Consider the following 18478-nt stretch of genomic DNA (forward strand, 5'->3'; position numbering starts at 1 on the left):
ATTACTCGATTAAAATGACACGAACTTCCTGCTTTAGATAATTGGTGTGTTAGTTTTCCATCATGACTGTAACAAATTACCACAAACTTAATGGCTTAAAACAACACAGATTTATTATCTTACAGTTCTGTATGTCTGACACAGTTCTCACTGGGCTAAAACCAAGATGTCAGCAGGTGCATTCCTTCCTAGAGGCTGTAAAGAAGAATCTGTTTCCTTATTTTTCAGCTCCTACATATTCCCCATCAGTGAGGAAAGTGATGTTCAAATTGTTGTAAGAAATTTTTCAAAGCTGTACGGCTAAAGGTACAATTTGAACTCAAACCTCTCTAATTCTAAAGATTAGGTTCATCCTCCATTGGGTCATACTGCCCAAATCAAGGAAACCTTTTCAACTATTAGGCTTGATATTATAATTGAGCAAAGCTGAAAAATAAACTCTTTTCCTCATGAAACAGCCTGGGTTCAAACTCTGGCTCAGCCACTTACTAGTTGTGTGACCTTTGTGAAATCATTTCATCTCTCTGTACCTCAGTTTTCTTATCTGTAGGCTGAAATGTTAAAACATACTTCACAAGATAAAGATGAAATGAGTTAATGTATGTCAAGTTTTAGAAGAGTGAATACTGCAGAAGCCTGGGGTCTCATCCTAACTCTACCATTAATTTATGATCATTTGCGAAATATATATATTTTTGAGGATCTCAATTTGTAGAAGATTTGGCACAATATGTTCAAAAGGAATAAATTTATCAAAAGGACATTTCTGGCTGTGTAACTTATGGTCTAGTTTTCCTGCCTCTCTCTTTAGTCCAGAGGCATCAAAACAAAATTCTCAAAGCCATATTGCTTCCCTTCATCATTAGGGAGAAGCTAGACAAAAATAATAATAATAATAGGAAAGGAATATACAAGGCAGTCCTTATCTGCTGACAACATGATTGTCTACATAGGAAATCTAAGAGAACTCTCAGACCTATCATTCAAATTAATAAGAGAGTTCAGAAGAGTTGCTGAATATAAATCAGCAAATTAAAATAGCCTTTCTATTGCCATTAATAAGCAGTTAAAAATGTAATAGAAAAAATACTATTCTCTATAGCAATAACATTTTTAAATGTTTTTAAAATCCAAAAATAAAAACTAATAAAAACTGTGCAAGATCTTCATGGAGAAATTTGGAAGACATTATTGAAAATCTAAATAAAAGAATAGCAGTACTATATTTATGGATGCCAAGGCTTAAGACCTGTCAAATCTAATAAGTCCTCAAATTAATATATAAATATAATGTAATTCCAATCTAAATCTCAACAGGGATTTTCATGCAATTAAACAAGCTGACCCTAAAATTATATGAAAAATCAATGGGAAAGAATAATAAAGAAAAAATTTAAAGAACAAAAACTAAAGAGCAGATATTAAGATATGTAATTTTTAAAGTTTTATCATTTAAGCTAGGAGAACATTGACACAGGGGAACACTAATAGGCCAGGAACAGAATAGAGTCCAGAAGCAGATAAAAGAATATAGGGACTTGACCTATAATAGAGGTGGCATGGCAAATAATGCAATAAATGGAGCTAGGACAATTGGTTATGCAAAGTGAAAAAATGCAATTATATGCCTACCGTACACCATACACCAAAATAAATATCAAAGGATTAAAAGCTAAAATGTTAAAAATAAAATTTTAAAACTTTTGAAAGAGTATATAGAATTTTTATGACCTTGTTATAAGAAAAAATTCCCTAAACAAGACACAATTGCACAAATCATAAAGGAGGTAAATAAATTTGACATTAGCAAAAACTTCAACACAGCAAAGGCTAAGGGGTAGGAGAAGACATTTGCAACACATAACTGAAAAAGCACTGGTACCCAGAATAAACACAAGAATTCCTAAAATTAATAAAAATAATATTCATATTCAAGTTTTAAAATAGGTAAAGAATTAGAACAGATACTAGTCACAGAATAAGAAATCTAAATGGCAAAAAAAAAACCATGTGAAAAGATGATTGCACTGATCAACAATCAGAAAAAGGCAACTTAAAACAATAAGATACTATTTCTCACTCATCAAATTAACAAAAATGTAACAATATACAACTACCAAGTTTTGGCAAGTATGTTAAGAAGCAATCATAAAAAAAAATGCAATCATAGGACTACAAAACTGGTACAAACACCTGGAGAAGCAATTTGTCAATATTTAATAAAATTGGTGTACATACCCTATGAATTCATTAGCTATTGCCATAATAAAGCTGCATAACAAACCACTCAACAGCCAGTGGTGTAAAGCAATAATTATTCTCATGCTCATAGCTCCATGGGAGAATGGATGACATACAGTACATTCATATAATGGCCTACTACGCGTCAGTTTAAATGAATGAACTAAAGCCATACATATGAAAATAAATAAATGTCTAACACATAATGTGAAGGGAAATAAGGAAGTTACAAAAGAATGACATTTATCATCAAGACATTTATATTTAATGAAATTTTAAATTCCAACCGAATATGGAAAAAGTATTTTCATGGCCCTGTGCATTTATTACAGTGGCCTGTCAGACAAGTAGATTAGCTGACACAGAAATATCACTTCCAGAAAAGTTATTCTGAGAAAGCCCATGGATATTTTGATGGTTTCAAATCCCACATGTAGTCCCTCTCAACAGTGAATGTGTCGCATATTTTATGTCACTCCTTTAGGCATCTGTGCTAGAACCTGTAGGCAGCCAACAGTCTGCTTTTATAAAGACCTAAGTAATAGTTTGAGGTCATGCTGGGAAAACTCAGAGCCAATAAATTGCAGCCCTGCTGTACTTATGTCATAGCCTCCAGATGATTGTAGTAGCCCGAGATGCCCATTTACAGTTCAACTGTACAGCCTACAGTTGAAAAAATACCACAGACCTAAAAATACTCATACTGTTATATGTTTTCTTGTGACACAGCCACCACACTTGGAAGAGTTAACCATATTGCAAAGAGGAGACAGTTTGGGTTAAGACAAGAACTGGGTGTGCCCAGTGGTGCCAGGGTGATACCAGATGGGAAGCCATTCTTGGCTTCAGAAGAAACTCCTTCAGGAATTAGCAGAGTTCCAGCCATAGACTGAGCTTCATGGGCAGAGCTCAAAGGCCCAGAAATGAAGGAGATGACAAGAAAAAAGCCAGGACACAGGAAAAGAAGAATTGAGTGCCATCCAATTTGCAAAGCAGGACCTGGGGCACAGGGATCAAGGCATTCAGGCATCAGTCAGTCATCCTAGAGTCCTTTTCTGAGACCCCACTGTGGGCCAGGCTGGGAACAAGGACCTGCTCTATTTTTCCATCTGGGCCTAAGAATTCCTATATTTTTATATGCAGGTAAAATTATTGCAAGTCCACAAGTTTCTGGTAAGAGAGATTATTACTGGTGAATAAAAAGTAAGAATTGAGGGGCTTCCCTGGTGGCGCAGTGGTTAAGAATCCGCCTGCCAATGCAGGGGACACGGGTTCGAGCCCTGGTCTGGGAAGATCCCACATGCTGCGGAGCAGCTAAGCCCTTGCGCTACAACTACTGAGTCTGCGCTTTAGAGCCCGCAAGCCGCAACTACTGAAGCCCGTGTGCCGCGAAGCCACCACAATGAGAAGCCTGTGCACTGCAACGAAGAGCAGCCCTGGCTCTCAGCAACTAGAGAAAACCCGCGTGCAGCAGCAAAGACCCAATGCAGCCAAAAATTAAAATAAATGGGGAAAAAAAAAAAAGTAAGAATTGGGAATCTGAGAAAAGAATCAAGTATTTTACTTTTGCAATTTTGGTACTACTTGACCTTTTTACTGTGAGCTTCTATTACTTTAATATTAATTTATGAACATATCCTTTCTTAAAGTAATAGAATGATTGTTCCACAATCAACTTTACAGATGTGTAAACTGAGGCCCAGAGATATTAATTGACTTATACAAATTGGTGTGTCAAATTAGTCCTAGAGCCAATGGTAGAATTTAGGTCTTCCATGTTCTAATTCATGTTTTTTTCTCTTAAGCTGCCCCTTTTCTTTTAGCTGATCAAGCTATATACTGTAAACATGAACATACTCAATTATATGAGGCCAGGATTCCAAGAAACTTTCTTAAATTTGAGAGTTTGTGGAAAAAACTACTTGACCTATAAGTCTGATAAATTGCTTTTAAGGCATGTTTTCACAATGTTCTGTTTGAGAGCCAAAAATCTCCTTGGTTTTTTTTTTTTTTCCTCCTTGGTTTTAATAATCACATTTATATCTGAATTCTATAAATACTCCAAAGTAATGGGAACAGCATTGAGCCAATATTACTGAAGCGTATTATTTAAGATTTGATAGGCAGCTTGGATTTTATAAGAAAAACATAAACAGCAACATCAAAGCCTAGTTCACTAAAAATTTTTCCAAGTTGCTTCAAAAATTCTCTCTAAAACATCAGATACAAACCTAACTTTCCAATTCTTAATATCCACCTGGGACTCGACATCCTTTTTTCCTGTCTCATCCTTCCTGGGCCACATCAACCTGGCACATTCTCCCACTGTGCTTTCCACGCCGCTTCCTCTGCTGATTTCAGTCGGTAACTATTGCTCCAAGGAACCCTGCCCAGAATAGGCTTTTGTAATGGCTATTGATTTGAGATCCTCGTTTCTGCTTTTGCTTTACATCTTCCGTCTTAATTCATTTACTCTTTTATCTAATCTTATTTCTTGATTATTATTACATTTAGTAGATGAGGTTGTAATTTTGATAGTCCGTATTTAACATTCACAAAAATACCATTACATTTTTCGTTTACTTAATATCAGTCAACATTAAATGGGGATACTGGAAATGACTAGAATGTACCATGGCGATCAGGGGAACTCCCAGCAGAGAGCCAGAGATGGCATCAGGGGGGTGTGGCAGGAGTCAACAAGTGCCTGTCCCCTTTGTCCTCATACTTCCTGGAACTGGCTTGCCCTGGGCTACCGGACAAGTACCTCTGACTTCCAAATGCTACACGAGTTCCTCAACCTGCCAGATGATTTCATAGTATCCCCTCCAAACATAGGTAATGTTCCTCCAAAATGTAGAATTGATCTCCATGTCCTTTTGTTGTTGTTGTTGTTCAAACTTAGTTTTTAGGACTTCAGCAACACAAAAAGAAAATTTATTGAAGAGTCCCGGTGTGTTAGCATTTGAGCCACTGATCAATTAAATCAAAACAGCAGGGGAAAAAATATCTTGGCAAAGTCCAAGGCAGAATTCTTACTGCCTTGGGACATCGGGGCCTTAGAGGATAGTAACATAATAAATATATGATAACTTTAATGAATACGGAATTGAATTTAATTTCTATACAGTTAAGTGAATGTATCAATTAGGTTTCCTTGGCTGCAGGCAAAGGAAAGTAACTCTTGCTAACTTCAAGGGGGGAAAACAAATATAATGAAAGTCTCTAGGGATAGTTCAAAGAATTGAAGGAAAAGCTGTAGAGCAAGGCTTCAGGAAGGACAGGAACCTGGAAAGCTCCAGGGATCTAGTAGAAGTAATTAATAGGCTGTTGCTTGAGAGTATCAGTAGCAGGAATACATCAGTCTCAACTGGGTTTTGTCCAGAAGGAGAGTATCTGATGCCTAGGGGAAGACTAAGGTACCAACAAAGGGTGTGAGGTAATTCCCTAAAGGAAATTTAAGGACTGTTATGAAAGGAACAGCCCATGAATGCTGAATGAAGTCAAGTAATGTTCACCAGTGCATTGACATATATATACTACCAAATGTAAAACAGATAGCTAGTGGGAAGCAGCCGCATAGCACAGGGAGATCAGCTCGGTGCTTTGTGACCACCTAGAGGGGTGGGGTAGGGAGGGTGGGAGGGAGACGCAAGAGGGAGGAGATATGGGGATATATGTATGCATATAGCTGATTCACTTTGTCATATAGCAGAAACTAACAGAACATTGGAAGGCAATTATACTCCAATAAAGATGTTAAAAAAAAGAAAAAGAAATGTTCACCATAATGATAAAATTACAAAGTCCCAGGTTCCATTTCCCTGGGAAGAACAAGGCACCAATAATGGGAATTAAGTATTAGAAAGAGATCGAGAGTCAAAACAGAGCTTGCATTCTATTTAACAGACTCACTTACTTTATTCTTCCTAATATAAAGGATAGGAAGTAAAATAGGTAAGAGAATTTCCACTTTCTAAATTAGCATAAGCCATCTCCAGAGAGTAAAGGGCTAAAAGTTGTTTCTGCAATTGTTCTTCCTTGAAAATAAAATACTATTTTTTAAAATGTTTGTCCTTTGGACACAGATGGTCATTTAACTTTCACATTTGAAATGGTTAGTATTATGATCACATCTGTATCATGAGACTTTCTAAACATTTATTTTTCATAGCATAAGCAAAGTGGGTTACATTTTATAAAAGCAAAGTAGTTATTTCATTTCATTAAAATGACAGGAGAGAATTAATTACAGGGATTAGCACAATCAGAATCAATTAATAATTGTTTAATATTCTTCTGGATTCAAATCGGTATTTCCATATAATAACAGTAGAATGCAAGTACAATCAGGTATTAAATGCCATGTCAATTAATCATGTTAAAGGTGCTGATTTAAATGGCAAAAGAATTAAGATGACCTTTCATTTATCAAGAACTGTTGGCATTTTGAAAAGAAAGGATTTAGAAAATACTTTCCTGTGCATACTTCAAGACTGTCAGTAATTACTTGAACATATTTTTTTTTAACGATAGTCTTCTCCTCAAAAGCAATGTTATAAAAAGAGCTAAACATTTGTGTGGAGGAAAATTTAAGCATTCCTCCAAGTGAGATAATCATATTAACAGTCAAAAGTTCTTCTGAATATGTACTTATCTTTTTATATATGAAGTATGTGTCTCAACTACAGTATAATTTGAAATTCTGATACATATGAACAAACTCTCAAGCCAGAGGGGAGGGTCCACCAGAAGCCTATCTTTCAGGAGATTTTTGAAAGCTAACTCATCCTTAAAGGAGAAAAGGGAAATAAAAATGAGCAGGACTGTGGTAGACATGGCTCTAAAATTGCTCCTGAAGACATTCTGCCCTAATCCTATGACCTTTGAATATGGCGAGCAAGCACATCTGTGATTTGTTATCTTACACAGCAAAGGGATTTCCAGAAGTATGTAAAGTTGCTGATCAATTGACTTTGAATTAATCAAAACCAAGGTTGTCTTTATGTTCCTGATCTAATCACACAAATCCTTCAAAGACAGAGAGGTTTCTCTGGTTGGTGGTAGAAGAGGAAGTCAGAGGGTTCAAAGCACAAGAAGGAACTGAAGCACCACTGGTGGCTGTGAAGATGGGGGGAACCCATGTTCACGGCCTGGAGAGAGACTCCTCGCTGACAGCCGCGGAGGAAATGTGGATCTCAGTACTATACTCGCAAGGAGCTAAATTCTGCCAATAACCTGAGTAATCTTGGAAAAAGATTCTTCCTTGGAAGCGCCTTCCTCTGAGCTTCCTCAGATCTTCCAGATAAGCATCCAGTCTGGCAGACACTTTGCTTCAGCCTTGTGAGACTTAGGCAGAGGACCTAGTGAAGACTGCCTGGACTTCTGATCTACAGAACCATGAGATAATAAATGAGTGGTGTTTTAATTTACAAATTTGTGATCATTTGTTATGTAATAATAGAAATTTAAATGTGGACCTAAGTTGAATTTGTTCTTTGTCAGGGATTATAGGCCAACTGCCTCTTGGACTCATGTTTGAGTCCTGGGGAGAATATTTTGGGTAAGATAACTGCGGACTCTATTACATGGCCCTAAATAGGTATATTTAGACAAGAAGCTGGATTGCATACGATTTGCTGTAAAATAATCCAGAAAAAAAAAATTGGGGTGGGGTGTGAAACAAGATTACCGCAAGTGTGATCATTATTGAATATATGTTTAAATTTTCTATAACGTATGATATATTTCCTTATGAGAGCATATTATATATTTCTATATGATAGCGTATGTTTCCATAAGATGACAGATACATTTAAATACATATTGTATGGTAAACTTATAGTATGCCTTTAAAATACATTTCTGAAAGACAGAAGGTAGATATGACTGAACTGAAAGACAAAAGCACAACCCAAAACAGGCCAGAGCGCCCTGTTGCAAATAAAGTAGGAAAGCTTAAGAGTTGGGCCCAACTTCTCCACTGTGAGCCAGCTCTGGGACAATGATCAGGGCAGTTGATTGGGAGACTGCTCAGCTGGCAGCCAGCCAGTTTGCTACTGACTGCCCAAACCCTCATCCCTCCTCCTTGTTGTGCCAATCATGGGACAGTGGGCTACTGAACCCAGACAGTAACAGTGCCTGAAGGTGCTCAGGATGAAATGGCAGAAACCCAGCTGGCTACCAAGACCCAGAAGAGGAAAATATTTCTAGCTCCTGGCATATCCTGCCTGCCTCTATCCCATAATTAATCAAGATGGGCTAAAGTAAGCAGTACTACATGTACACTCACCAGGGTAAAAAGAAATATCAAATACAAGGATAAGCAATTTTTTTAAAAGAAAACCAACACTGTTAAAGTGAGGCATCAAAAAAAAAAAAAAAGAAAGTAGAATAAATAGCATCTGATGCAGTAAGGTTAATAGAACAAAAGAAAGAAAACTTCAAACAAAGTATAACATTCTAAGCTGGATACAAGATAATACCACTCCCATGAAAAAATAACAGAGTCCTTTTAAAGTATAATTATTCCAAAATAACAATAAACACATACATATTTTAATAATATTTCTATTTTTGGAATAGTTAAATATGCATAATAGGAAAAGCAAATAAGAAATTATGGTAATGTCAATAATAACCAAGATTTTAGTGTAATAGAAAATTAAATCAAAGAAATTAAGTGAAAACTCTGTAATATTCTTTTTAAAAATTCCAGTAAAAATCTCTTTTAGGGGCTTCCCTGGTGGCGCAGTGGTTGAGAATCTGCCTGCCAATGCAGGGGACACAGATTCGAGCCCTGGTCTGGGAATATCCCACATGCCGCAGAGCGACTAAGCCCGTGAGCCACAATTGCTGAGCCTGCGCGTCTGGAGCCTGTGCTCCGCAACGGGAGAGGCCACGATAGTGAGAGGCCCGCGCACCGCGATGAAGAGTGGTCCCCACTTGCCGCAACTAGAGAAAGCCCTCACACAGAAACGAAGACCCAACACAGCCATAAATAAATAAATAAATAAATAAATAAATAAATAAAATTTAAAAAAAAATCTCTTTTAATTGGAAATATCAGTAGACACATATTTCTTAGCTCTGTCTGCTTAAAGGGCATGGGAACATTGACAACCCAGTAGCAATGAATACCGCTAATACCGGATTATGGTCTCCAAATATCTTTTCTCACCAAAAGGAACCAAGGTTCCTCGAAGAATGCCCAGTACGAGCCTTGCAGAGAATGCACTAGATAAGTCTGGAACATCTTCCTGTGCTAGAAAGCAAAGAAGCTATGAAGGACTACTAGTATCATTTCAAAAAAATACGAAGCCGATTTTGACTCCCGTTGGCTAAAGAATAGAAACTTGAACATCAAAAAAGAATCATGACTCTAATGGATAGAAACACAACAAATATATAAAAATCCATGGGTTCATAATAAAACTCCAAAATTTCTATGCCTAACAACCTTTAGAAGTTTTTTTTTATTCTGAAAACTGAAATAAAGTGAAATTATTGGTAGTTATCTTTTCTGTATAAACTATTTCAGGGTAGCTAAAAAGTTGATAAGGGAATATTCTCCTTTGTAGAATAATTATTTCTGTTATTGGCAAAATCAACATTTTTCTGCTGCTAATAATGGTTAATACAAGATTATTAATGACTGTTAAAAATACTAGATAAAAGGTCAATAAGGATCTTTATAATGCTGGGTCAGGTAGACAATACCTGAATCCAGTGAATGATTTTAAAAACACTAAGAAAGAAAAAACTATCTTTGTATTACATACCTAGTAACACCTATGGATTAACCTTGTCAAAAGTTGCATCTGAATCTCATCAAGCAGTTAAATCAAAATGTTAGTTTACAGGGAATTCAGGTGACAGAAAAACATGTTAAATGATACCACAAAGATACAATCAACAAAACCCAAAATATGAGAAGTTCTACAGAACAAATAACTTTATTCCTTCAATTAACAAATAACAATTTTAAAATGATTGGGGACTATTACAAAGAGACTTAAGAGACAAATTAACCAAATGCAAAGTGTGGACTTATTCTTATTTGAACAATCCAACTGATATAGACACTCAGAGAAAATTGTTTATGAACCAGATACATATTAAATTATATTAAGGAATTATTGTTAATTCTATTAAGAATGATAATGGTACTTAGTTAAATTGAAAAGTCCTTCCCTATCAGAAATATTTAAGTACCTACCAATGAAGTGATATATCTTGTATCTGCTTTAAAAATACTTCAGCAAAAATTATATATTTATGTAATGTTATATATTATATAATATTTGACCTATATCTACACATGCATATATATGGTACATATGTAGGAATGGCTCAAAGTGGGAAATATTGATAATTCTTGAGATTGATGATGAATATGTGGGGTTTCATTATACTTATGCAAAAAACACACACACGTATACACACACAGCTTTAATATTTAACTCAATATGCAGCATGAAAAGGCCAAGGAAGTAGATCGAAAGGTTTCAAAAATCTCACTGGAAATGCAAATAGAGAGACCAAAGAAAATGGAAAGGGGAAATATTTGCAATGGTTGTTTTAATTTCAGAATTTTAAAAAGGCAGAAAATTTTAAAGTGCTGAGTAGAATAAATGAAAAAAATCCATTTCCTAGACACATCCTGGTGAAATTTTAGGACATCAAAAAAAATCTGAAAATCCTTCAGAGAGGAAAAAAAACATTACCTATTAAGGAGCAAGAATTGACATATAACTTCTCTGGTAAAAATGAATACACAGCAGCAGAAAAATATCTCCAGTGGTTTAAGAGAGAAATAGTTTTTTTCAGCTTTATTGAGATATAATTGACAAATAAAATTGTAAGCTATTTAAACTGTACAACATGATGATTTGTTATCCTGTACATTGTAAATGTATCCCCTCCATCTAGTTAACACATCTATCATCTCACATATTTATCCCTTGTGTCTGTGAGAACATTTAAAGTCTACTCTCTTAGCAAGTTTCAATTATACAATACAGTGTTATCAACTATAGTCACCATGTCATACATTTAGATCCTCAACCTTATTCATCTTATACCTGAAAGTTTGTGCCCTTTTACCAGACTCTCCCTAGGGAGAGAAATAATTTTGAAGCTAGAATTTCATATCATTTACATGAAAAGGCAAAGACATTCTCAGTTAATGTAATACTCATAAACCCTCCCTGAAAGATTAATTAGGGCATTTACTTAAGAAAAAAATCAGTTATAAAACAAAAACATGTAATGGTAATTATAAAGTATTGTTTGTAAGGAGTAATAATAAAAAAAATAAGTAACTAAAATCCCAGATAATCGCAACATGGACAGAAAGGGGAAGCAGGAAAAAAAGGAATTAGGTGTTATGGATAGGATTAGCCCAACATTATTTATAAAAGTATATTTAAATATGTTTAAAATTTTTTAATTTAAAATATAAATGCTAAAATGAAAAAGACATGCAATATCAAGTGTTGACAAAGATACGGAGCAAATAGAACTCTCATACACTGTGGTGAGAGTTCAAATTTGTTACAGTCACTTTGGGAAACTGGTCTTGTCTACAAAAGCTGAATGTACACAAGCTGTATGACCCAATAATTTCATTTATAGAAATATAGTGACAGAAATGAATACTAATGTACATCAAGAGATTTGTACTACACTCTGTATGACAGTCTCTAGGTCCATCCATGTCTCAATGAATGACCCAATTTCATTCCTTTTTATGGCTGAGTAATATTCCATTGTATATATGTACCACATCTTCTTTATCCATTCATCTGTTGATGGGCATTTAGGTTTCTTCCATGACCTGGCTGTTGTAAATAGTGCTGCAATGAACATTGGGGTGCATGTGTCTTTTTTTTTTTTTTTAAATCAACTTTTGTTTTCTGGGATTTTTTTTTTAAATTATTAGCACCTTTTCATTATTATTTATTTATTTTTTTGGCTGTGTTGGGTCTTCGTTTCTGTGCGAGGGCTTCCTCTAGTTGCGGCAAGCGGGGGCCACTCTTCATCGCAGTGCGTGGGCCTCTCACTATTGTGGCCTCTCTTGTTGCGGAGCACAGGCTCCAGATGCACAGGCTCAGTAATTGTGGCTCATGGGCCTAGTTGCTGCGCGGCATGTGGGATCTTCCCAGACCAGGGCTCGAACCGGTGTCCCCTGCATTAGCAGGCAGATTCTCAACCACTGCGCCACCAGGGAAGCCCCTTCTCGGGTTTTTTTTAAATTTTATTTATTCTTTTATACAGCAGGTTCTTATTAGTTATCCATTTTATACATATTAGTGTATACATGTGAATCCCAATCTCCCAATTCATCACACCACCACCACCCCCCCGCCGCTTTCCCCCCTTGGTGTCCATACGTTTGTTCTCTGCATCTGTGTCTCAGTTTCTGCCCTGCAAACCTGTTCATCTGTACCATTTTTCTAGATTCCACACATATGCATTAATATATGATATTTGTTCTTCTCTTTCTGACTTACTTCACTCTGTATGGCAGTCTCTAGGTCCATCCACGTCTCTACGAGTGACCCAAATTTTTCCTTTTTATGGCTGAGTAATATTCCATTGTATATATGTACCACATCTTCTTTATCCATTTGTCTGTCGATGGGCATTTAGGTTGCTTCCATGACCTGGCTATTGTAAACAGTGCTGCAATGAACATTGGGGTGCATGTGTCTTTTTGAATTATGGTTTTCTCAGGGTATATGCCCAGTAGTGGGATTGCTGGGTCATATGGTAATTCTATTTTTAGTTTTTTGTTTGTTTGTTTGTTTTTTATAATTTTTATTTATTTATTTATTTATGGCTGTGTTGGGTCTTCGTTTCTGTGCGAGGGCTTTCTCTAGTTGCGACAAGTGGTGGCCACTCTTCATCATGGTGCACCGGCCTCTCATTATCGTGGCCTCTCTTGCTGCAGAGCACAGGCTCCAGACGCGCAGGCTCAGTAATTGTGGCTCACAGACCTAGTTGCTCCACGGCATGTGGGATCTTCCCAGACCAGGGCTCGACCCCGTGTCCCCTGCATTGGCAGGCAGATTCTCAACCACTGCGCCACCAGGGAAGCCCTATTTTTAGTTTTTTAAGGAACCTCCATACTGTTCTCCATAGTGGCTGTATCAATTTACATTCCCATCAACAGTGCAAGAGGGTTCCCTTTTCTCCACACACTCTCCAGCATATGACCCAGCAATCCCACTACTGGGCATATACCCAGAGAAAACCATAATTCAAAAAGACACATGCACCCCAATGTTCATTGCAGCACTATTTACAATAGCCAGGTCATGGAAGCAACTTAAATGCCCATCAACAGACGAATGGATAAAGAAGATGTGGTACATATATATATAATGGAATATTACTCAGCCAATAAAAGGAATGAAATTGGGTCATTTGTAGAGACGTAGATGGACCTAGAGACTGTCATACAGAGTGAAGTAAGTCAGAAAGAGAAGAACAAATATCATATATTAATGCATATGTGTGGAATCTAGAAAAATGGTACAGATGAACAGGTTTGCATGGCAGAAATAGAGACACAGATGTAGAGGAGAAATGTATGGACACCAAAGGGAGAAAGCGGGGGTGGGAGATGGTGGTGGTGGTGTGATGAACTGGGAGATCGGGATTGACATATATATACTAATATGTATAAAATAGATAAGTAATAAGAACCTGCTGTATAAAAAAATAACATAAGATAAAATTCAAAAATATAAAAGGTGAAAAAAAAAAAAGACTTGTACTAGACTATTCATGACTGTATTTTATGTATTGATAATTGCCAAACACTGGAAACCACCCAAATGTCCATTAACAGTAGAACAGATAAAATTTGTCATAGTGAGATAATGAGGTATTGTACAACAATGAGAATGAACAAACTAAAACTACATGCAACAACATAGATGAATCTCACAAATATAATGTTATCAAAAAAAAAAGATACTGCATGACTCCATGTATATAAAGTTCAAAAATAAGCCAAACTAATCTATATGGTAAATGTCAGGATAGTGGTTATTCTTGGGAAGTGGATTAGAATTGAAGGGGGCTCAGGGAACCTCTGGATGCTATTAAAGATGTCTGGTCTTGATCTGGGTGTGAAAAATCATCATGTTGAAGAACTCTGAAAACTCAAAAAGAAGAAAATAAACAACATGATTAAAAAATGAGCCAAAGACCTTAACAGACACATCACCAAAGAAGATACACAGGCTCGGGCCGGGGTCCCCGAGGCCGGAGGGAGGCGGAAGTGGGGGCTCTTCGGTCCGGGCGGCGTGCATAACGCCCGCCGCCCTTGTCCGCACAGAACGAGGCGGCGACACGCGACGTGCAGCGACTGCTAGTGCAGTTCCAGGATGAGGGCGGGCAGCTGCTGGGCTCCCCGTTCGACGTGCCCGTGGACATCACCCCGGACAAGCTGCAGCTCGCGTGCAACGCGCTGCTGGCCCAGGACACAGACACTGGGTCCTTAGCATATCCTGGTCCCCAGACGGCAAGAAGCTGGCTTCAGGCTGCAAGAATGGCCAGCAACCCCGAGTGCCGCTACGTGGCCAGCAGCTCCAAGGACGGCAGCGTGCGGGTCTGGGACACGGCTGTGGGCCGCTGTGAGCGCATCCTCACTGGGCACACGCAGTCAGTGACTTGTCTCTGGTGGGGAGGGGACGGGCTTCTCTACTCCGCCTCCCAGGACCGCACCATCAAAGTCTGGAGGGCTCATGATGGCGTGCTGTGCCGGACTCTGCAAGGCCATGGCCACTGGGTGAACACCATGGCCCTGAACACCGACTACGCCCTGCGCACGGGGGCCTTTGACCCAGCTGAGGCCTCAGTTAACGCCCAAGACCTCCGAGGGTCCTTGCAGGAGTTAAAAGAGAGAGCTCTGAGCCACTACAATCTCGTGCGGGGCCAGGGCCCAGAGAGGCTGGTGTCTGGCTCAGACGACTTCACCCTGTTCCTGTGGTCCCCAGCGGAGGACAAGAAGCCCCTGGCACGGATGACGGGGCACCAGGCCCTCATCAACCAGGTGCTCTTCTCTGCAGACTCGCGCATCATCGCCAGCTCCTCCTTTGACAAGTCCATCAAGCTGTGGGATGGCAGGACGGGCAAGTACCTGGCCTCCCTGCGTGGCCATGTGGCTGCCGTGTACCAGATTGCGTGGTCGGCCGACAGCCGGCTCTTGGTCAGTGGCAGCAGTGACAGCACACTGAAGGTGTGGGATGTGAAGGCCCAGAAGCTGGTCACAGACCTGCCAGGCCACACAGATGAGGTAAACGCTGTCGACTGGAGTCCAGACGGCCAGAGAGTGGCAAGTGGTGGAAAGGACAAATGCCTCCGGATATGGAGGAGATGAGAAATCCCAAGGACCCCCACCTGGACTCAGCCTCTGCCAGCTGCCTGCCCGGATGGAGACCAAAGGCCGGGGTGATGACCTTGAGAATGAGCGTGGCCTGCCGTCCTAGGACAGACCCCAGTGGCGTCCCTCCCCAGAGCAGGAGGTCGAAGGTCGCGGGAGGTTATCACTGAGCTCAGCCCTTGGCCATCACTTGGTAGCTGTCTGGTGCCAGCACGGGGGAGGCCGAGCGATGACTGGCCCTTACTGCTGCCCCTGCCTCCTTTTCTAAATGCCGTCTATTTAGGGTCAGACCCCAGATTCTGTGACCAAATAAATAACTTACATTTTGAAAAAAAAAAAAAAAAAAAAAGAAGATACACAGATGGCAAATAAGCACATGGCCATGATATGTCATCAGGGAAATGCAAATTAAAACAATAGTGAGATACCACTACACACCTGTTGGAATGGCCAAACCCAAAACACTGCACCACAGCCACTTTGGAAGATAGTTTGGAGGTTTCTAACAAAACTAAGTACATTCTTCCCATATGATTCAGTAGTTGCGCTTCTTCCTATTTACCCAAAGGAGTTGGAAATTTACGTCCACACAAAAACCTGCACGTGGATATTTATAGCAACTTTATTTGTATTTGCCAAAACTTGGAAGCAAACAAGCTGTACTTCAGTAGGTGAATGGATAAATAAACTGTGCTACATCCAGATAATGTAATATTCAGTGCTAAAAAGAAATGAGCTATCAAGCCAAGAAAAGAAATGGAGGAATCTTAAATGCATATTACTAAGTGAAAAAAGCCAATCTGTAAAGGCTACATACTGTATGATTCCAACTATATGACATTCTGGAAAAGACAGACCTATGGGAACTATAAAAAGATCTGTGGTTGCTAGGAAAAAGGGGGATGATGGGGGAGTGAACAGGCAGAGCACAGAAGAGTTTAGGGAAGTGAAAATACTTTGTATGATATTATAATGACAGATATACATCATTATACTTTTGTCCAAACTAGTAGAATGTACAGTACCAAGAGTGATGCCTGAAGTCAACTATGGACTTTGGGTGATTATGATGTGTCAGTGTAGGTTCATCCTTGGTTATAAATGTACCATTCTGGTGAGTGCCTGTGTGAGGGCAGGGGGCATAAGGGAAATCTCTGTACCTTCTTCTCAATTTTGTTGTAAAACCTAAAACTAATTTTAAAGATACACTCTTTTTAAAAAATCATCAAGTTGTATGTTTGTGATTTCTTGCCTTGAAATCAATAAAATTTTCAAAACTTTAGAGAACCCTTAAAAAATAGAATTTATTTAAAATGTAGAACTTCCAAACTATGAATGGAAGTAAAAATAGAATGATTGACCAACCCAAAAATAAATAGAAAAGGAAACACCAAGGAATAAGAAGCATGGTAGAGTACAAAGCATGATGTGGCAAAAATAAGTCCAAAATTATCAGTAATTCTTTCTAAAATGTGAATGGCTTATATTTACTTCTTAAAAACAGAAACTCTCAGATATAATTCCGTTCTAAATCTAGTTTGTAGGATTTATAGAAGACCCGTTTAAAGGAAAATGACATAAAAGATTTGAGTTGATGAAAAAATCTGTAACAGGTAAATATTAACAAAAAACCTGATGTATTAATATTTAATAGTAAAAAAGTAGACTTTAAGACATTTAAAAAGGACAAAGCTATTTCAAATTTATCAAAGAAATAATTTACCAAGAAGGAAAAACAGCCAAGTATGTCTTCAAAGTATAGAAATCAATAGAGACATTGGCAAAACCATATTATGTGAAGAAACTTTAATATGGGCTCTCTCACAGAAAATATATATACGTTCTGCTCAAAAACAAATGGAACATTTACAAAATGTAATGACATACTACATAATTTTATTTCAAATCCTATAAAAATGAAAATTTAAAACCCTTTACTAAAGATAAGAAGCCAAATTACCATATGATTATAGGTGTCTATCAATCATGAGTGAAAAATATATTACCACAATAATTACATGTTTTTTCTGTCCTAACTGCAATCTGGTTTGTTAAAGAGTAGAATTACACAAGACCATGATAAAGCTCTAGTTATTGCTCAGGGCTATCAGTGTGAAAAAAAATAATGTGAATGAATAGAAATATGACCTAAGTCTCAGAATTTTTCTTAATAAGCAGCCCTGAGAGAATCTTGGATTGCACTGGTCTGCATATCAATCTTACAAGTCTCTAAATTCAACAAGTTTTAACCTGTGAACTCTGGGGCAGAAGAGAGGAATTTCAGTATTACATTTTGAAGGCTATTTAGGCACAATAGATGCTAATGTCAGCTAATTCATACATTACCCAGTTTTGCTGCCCAGGAAGCAAATGTGTGCAACTCATAAGACCACCACCAATATTGACTCTTTCCTTTCCCTGTGCATGTATTCCATTAGTTACAATAAAGGCCCTTGTAACTGGGAACAATATAAGCAACAGTATTTGGGGCAGTGTGCCTTGAGGCTAATTCTCTATTGGCAGAATAGCTCTATAATTCTCTTGGTTTGCCAAGAAACATTGCCTCACATTAAATGGGAATTGAGTCTAAGTTTGGGCTTCTTTTTGAGGACAGAAGAATCTTATAAGAAATTTCCCCTGAAAAAAGACAGTAGCTTAGTTGTAAATGGATCCCTTGTTTCTTAAGATGATAAACCAGTTACTTATTTTCACTGAACATGTTTTTCAAGTGGAGAGAGAATCTAGAACTGTATGTTCTAAAACCAATTTATAAATTTTCTGTGAGATGTCATTTGTCCAGGCTTCATCTTTTTCTACCAAGAATATAGTATATTTGATTCA

General features: G+C 37.9%; 1 protein-coding gene and 1 pseudogene across 1 annotated transcript; both read left to right on the forward strand.

Moving 5' to 3' along the window:
- The window catches only part of LOC103005282 (14-3-3 protein eta-like), a 241632-nt pseudogene that overhangs the window by 142476 nt on the left and 80678 nt on the right, over nucleotides 1-18478 (forward strand).
- Nucleotides 14735-15778, forward strand: LOC103004718 (notchless protein homolog 1-like). Its single transcript, XM_057546118.1, has one exon. The coding sequence runs from the start codon at nucleotides 14804-14806 to the stop codon at nucleotides 15632-15634; it is 831 nt and encodes a 276-aa protein (XP_057402101.1). The 5' UTR covers nucleotides 14735-14803; the 3' UTR covers nucleotides 15635-15778.

This window comes from Balaenoptera acutorostrata, chromosome 4 (assembly GCF_949987535.1).
Source record: "Balaenoptera acutorostrata chromosome 4, mBalAcu1.1, whole genome shotgun sequence".
Taxonomy (NCBI): domain Eukaryota; kingdom Metazoa; phylum Chordata; class Mammalia; order Artiodactyla; family Balaenopteridae; genus Balaenoptera; species Balaenoptera acutorostrata.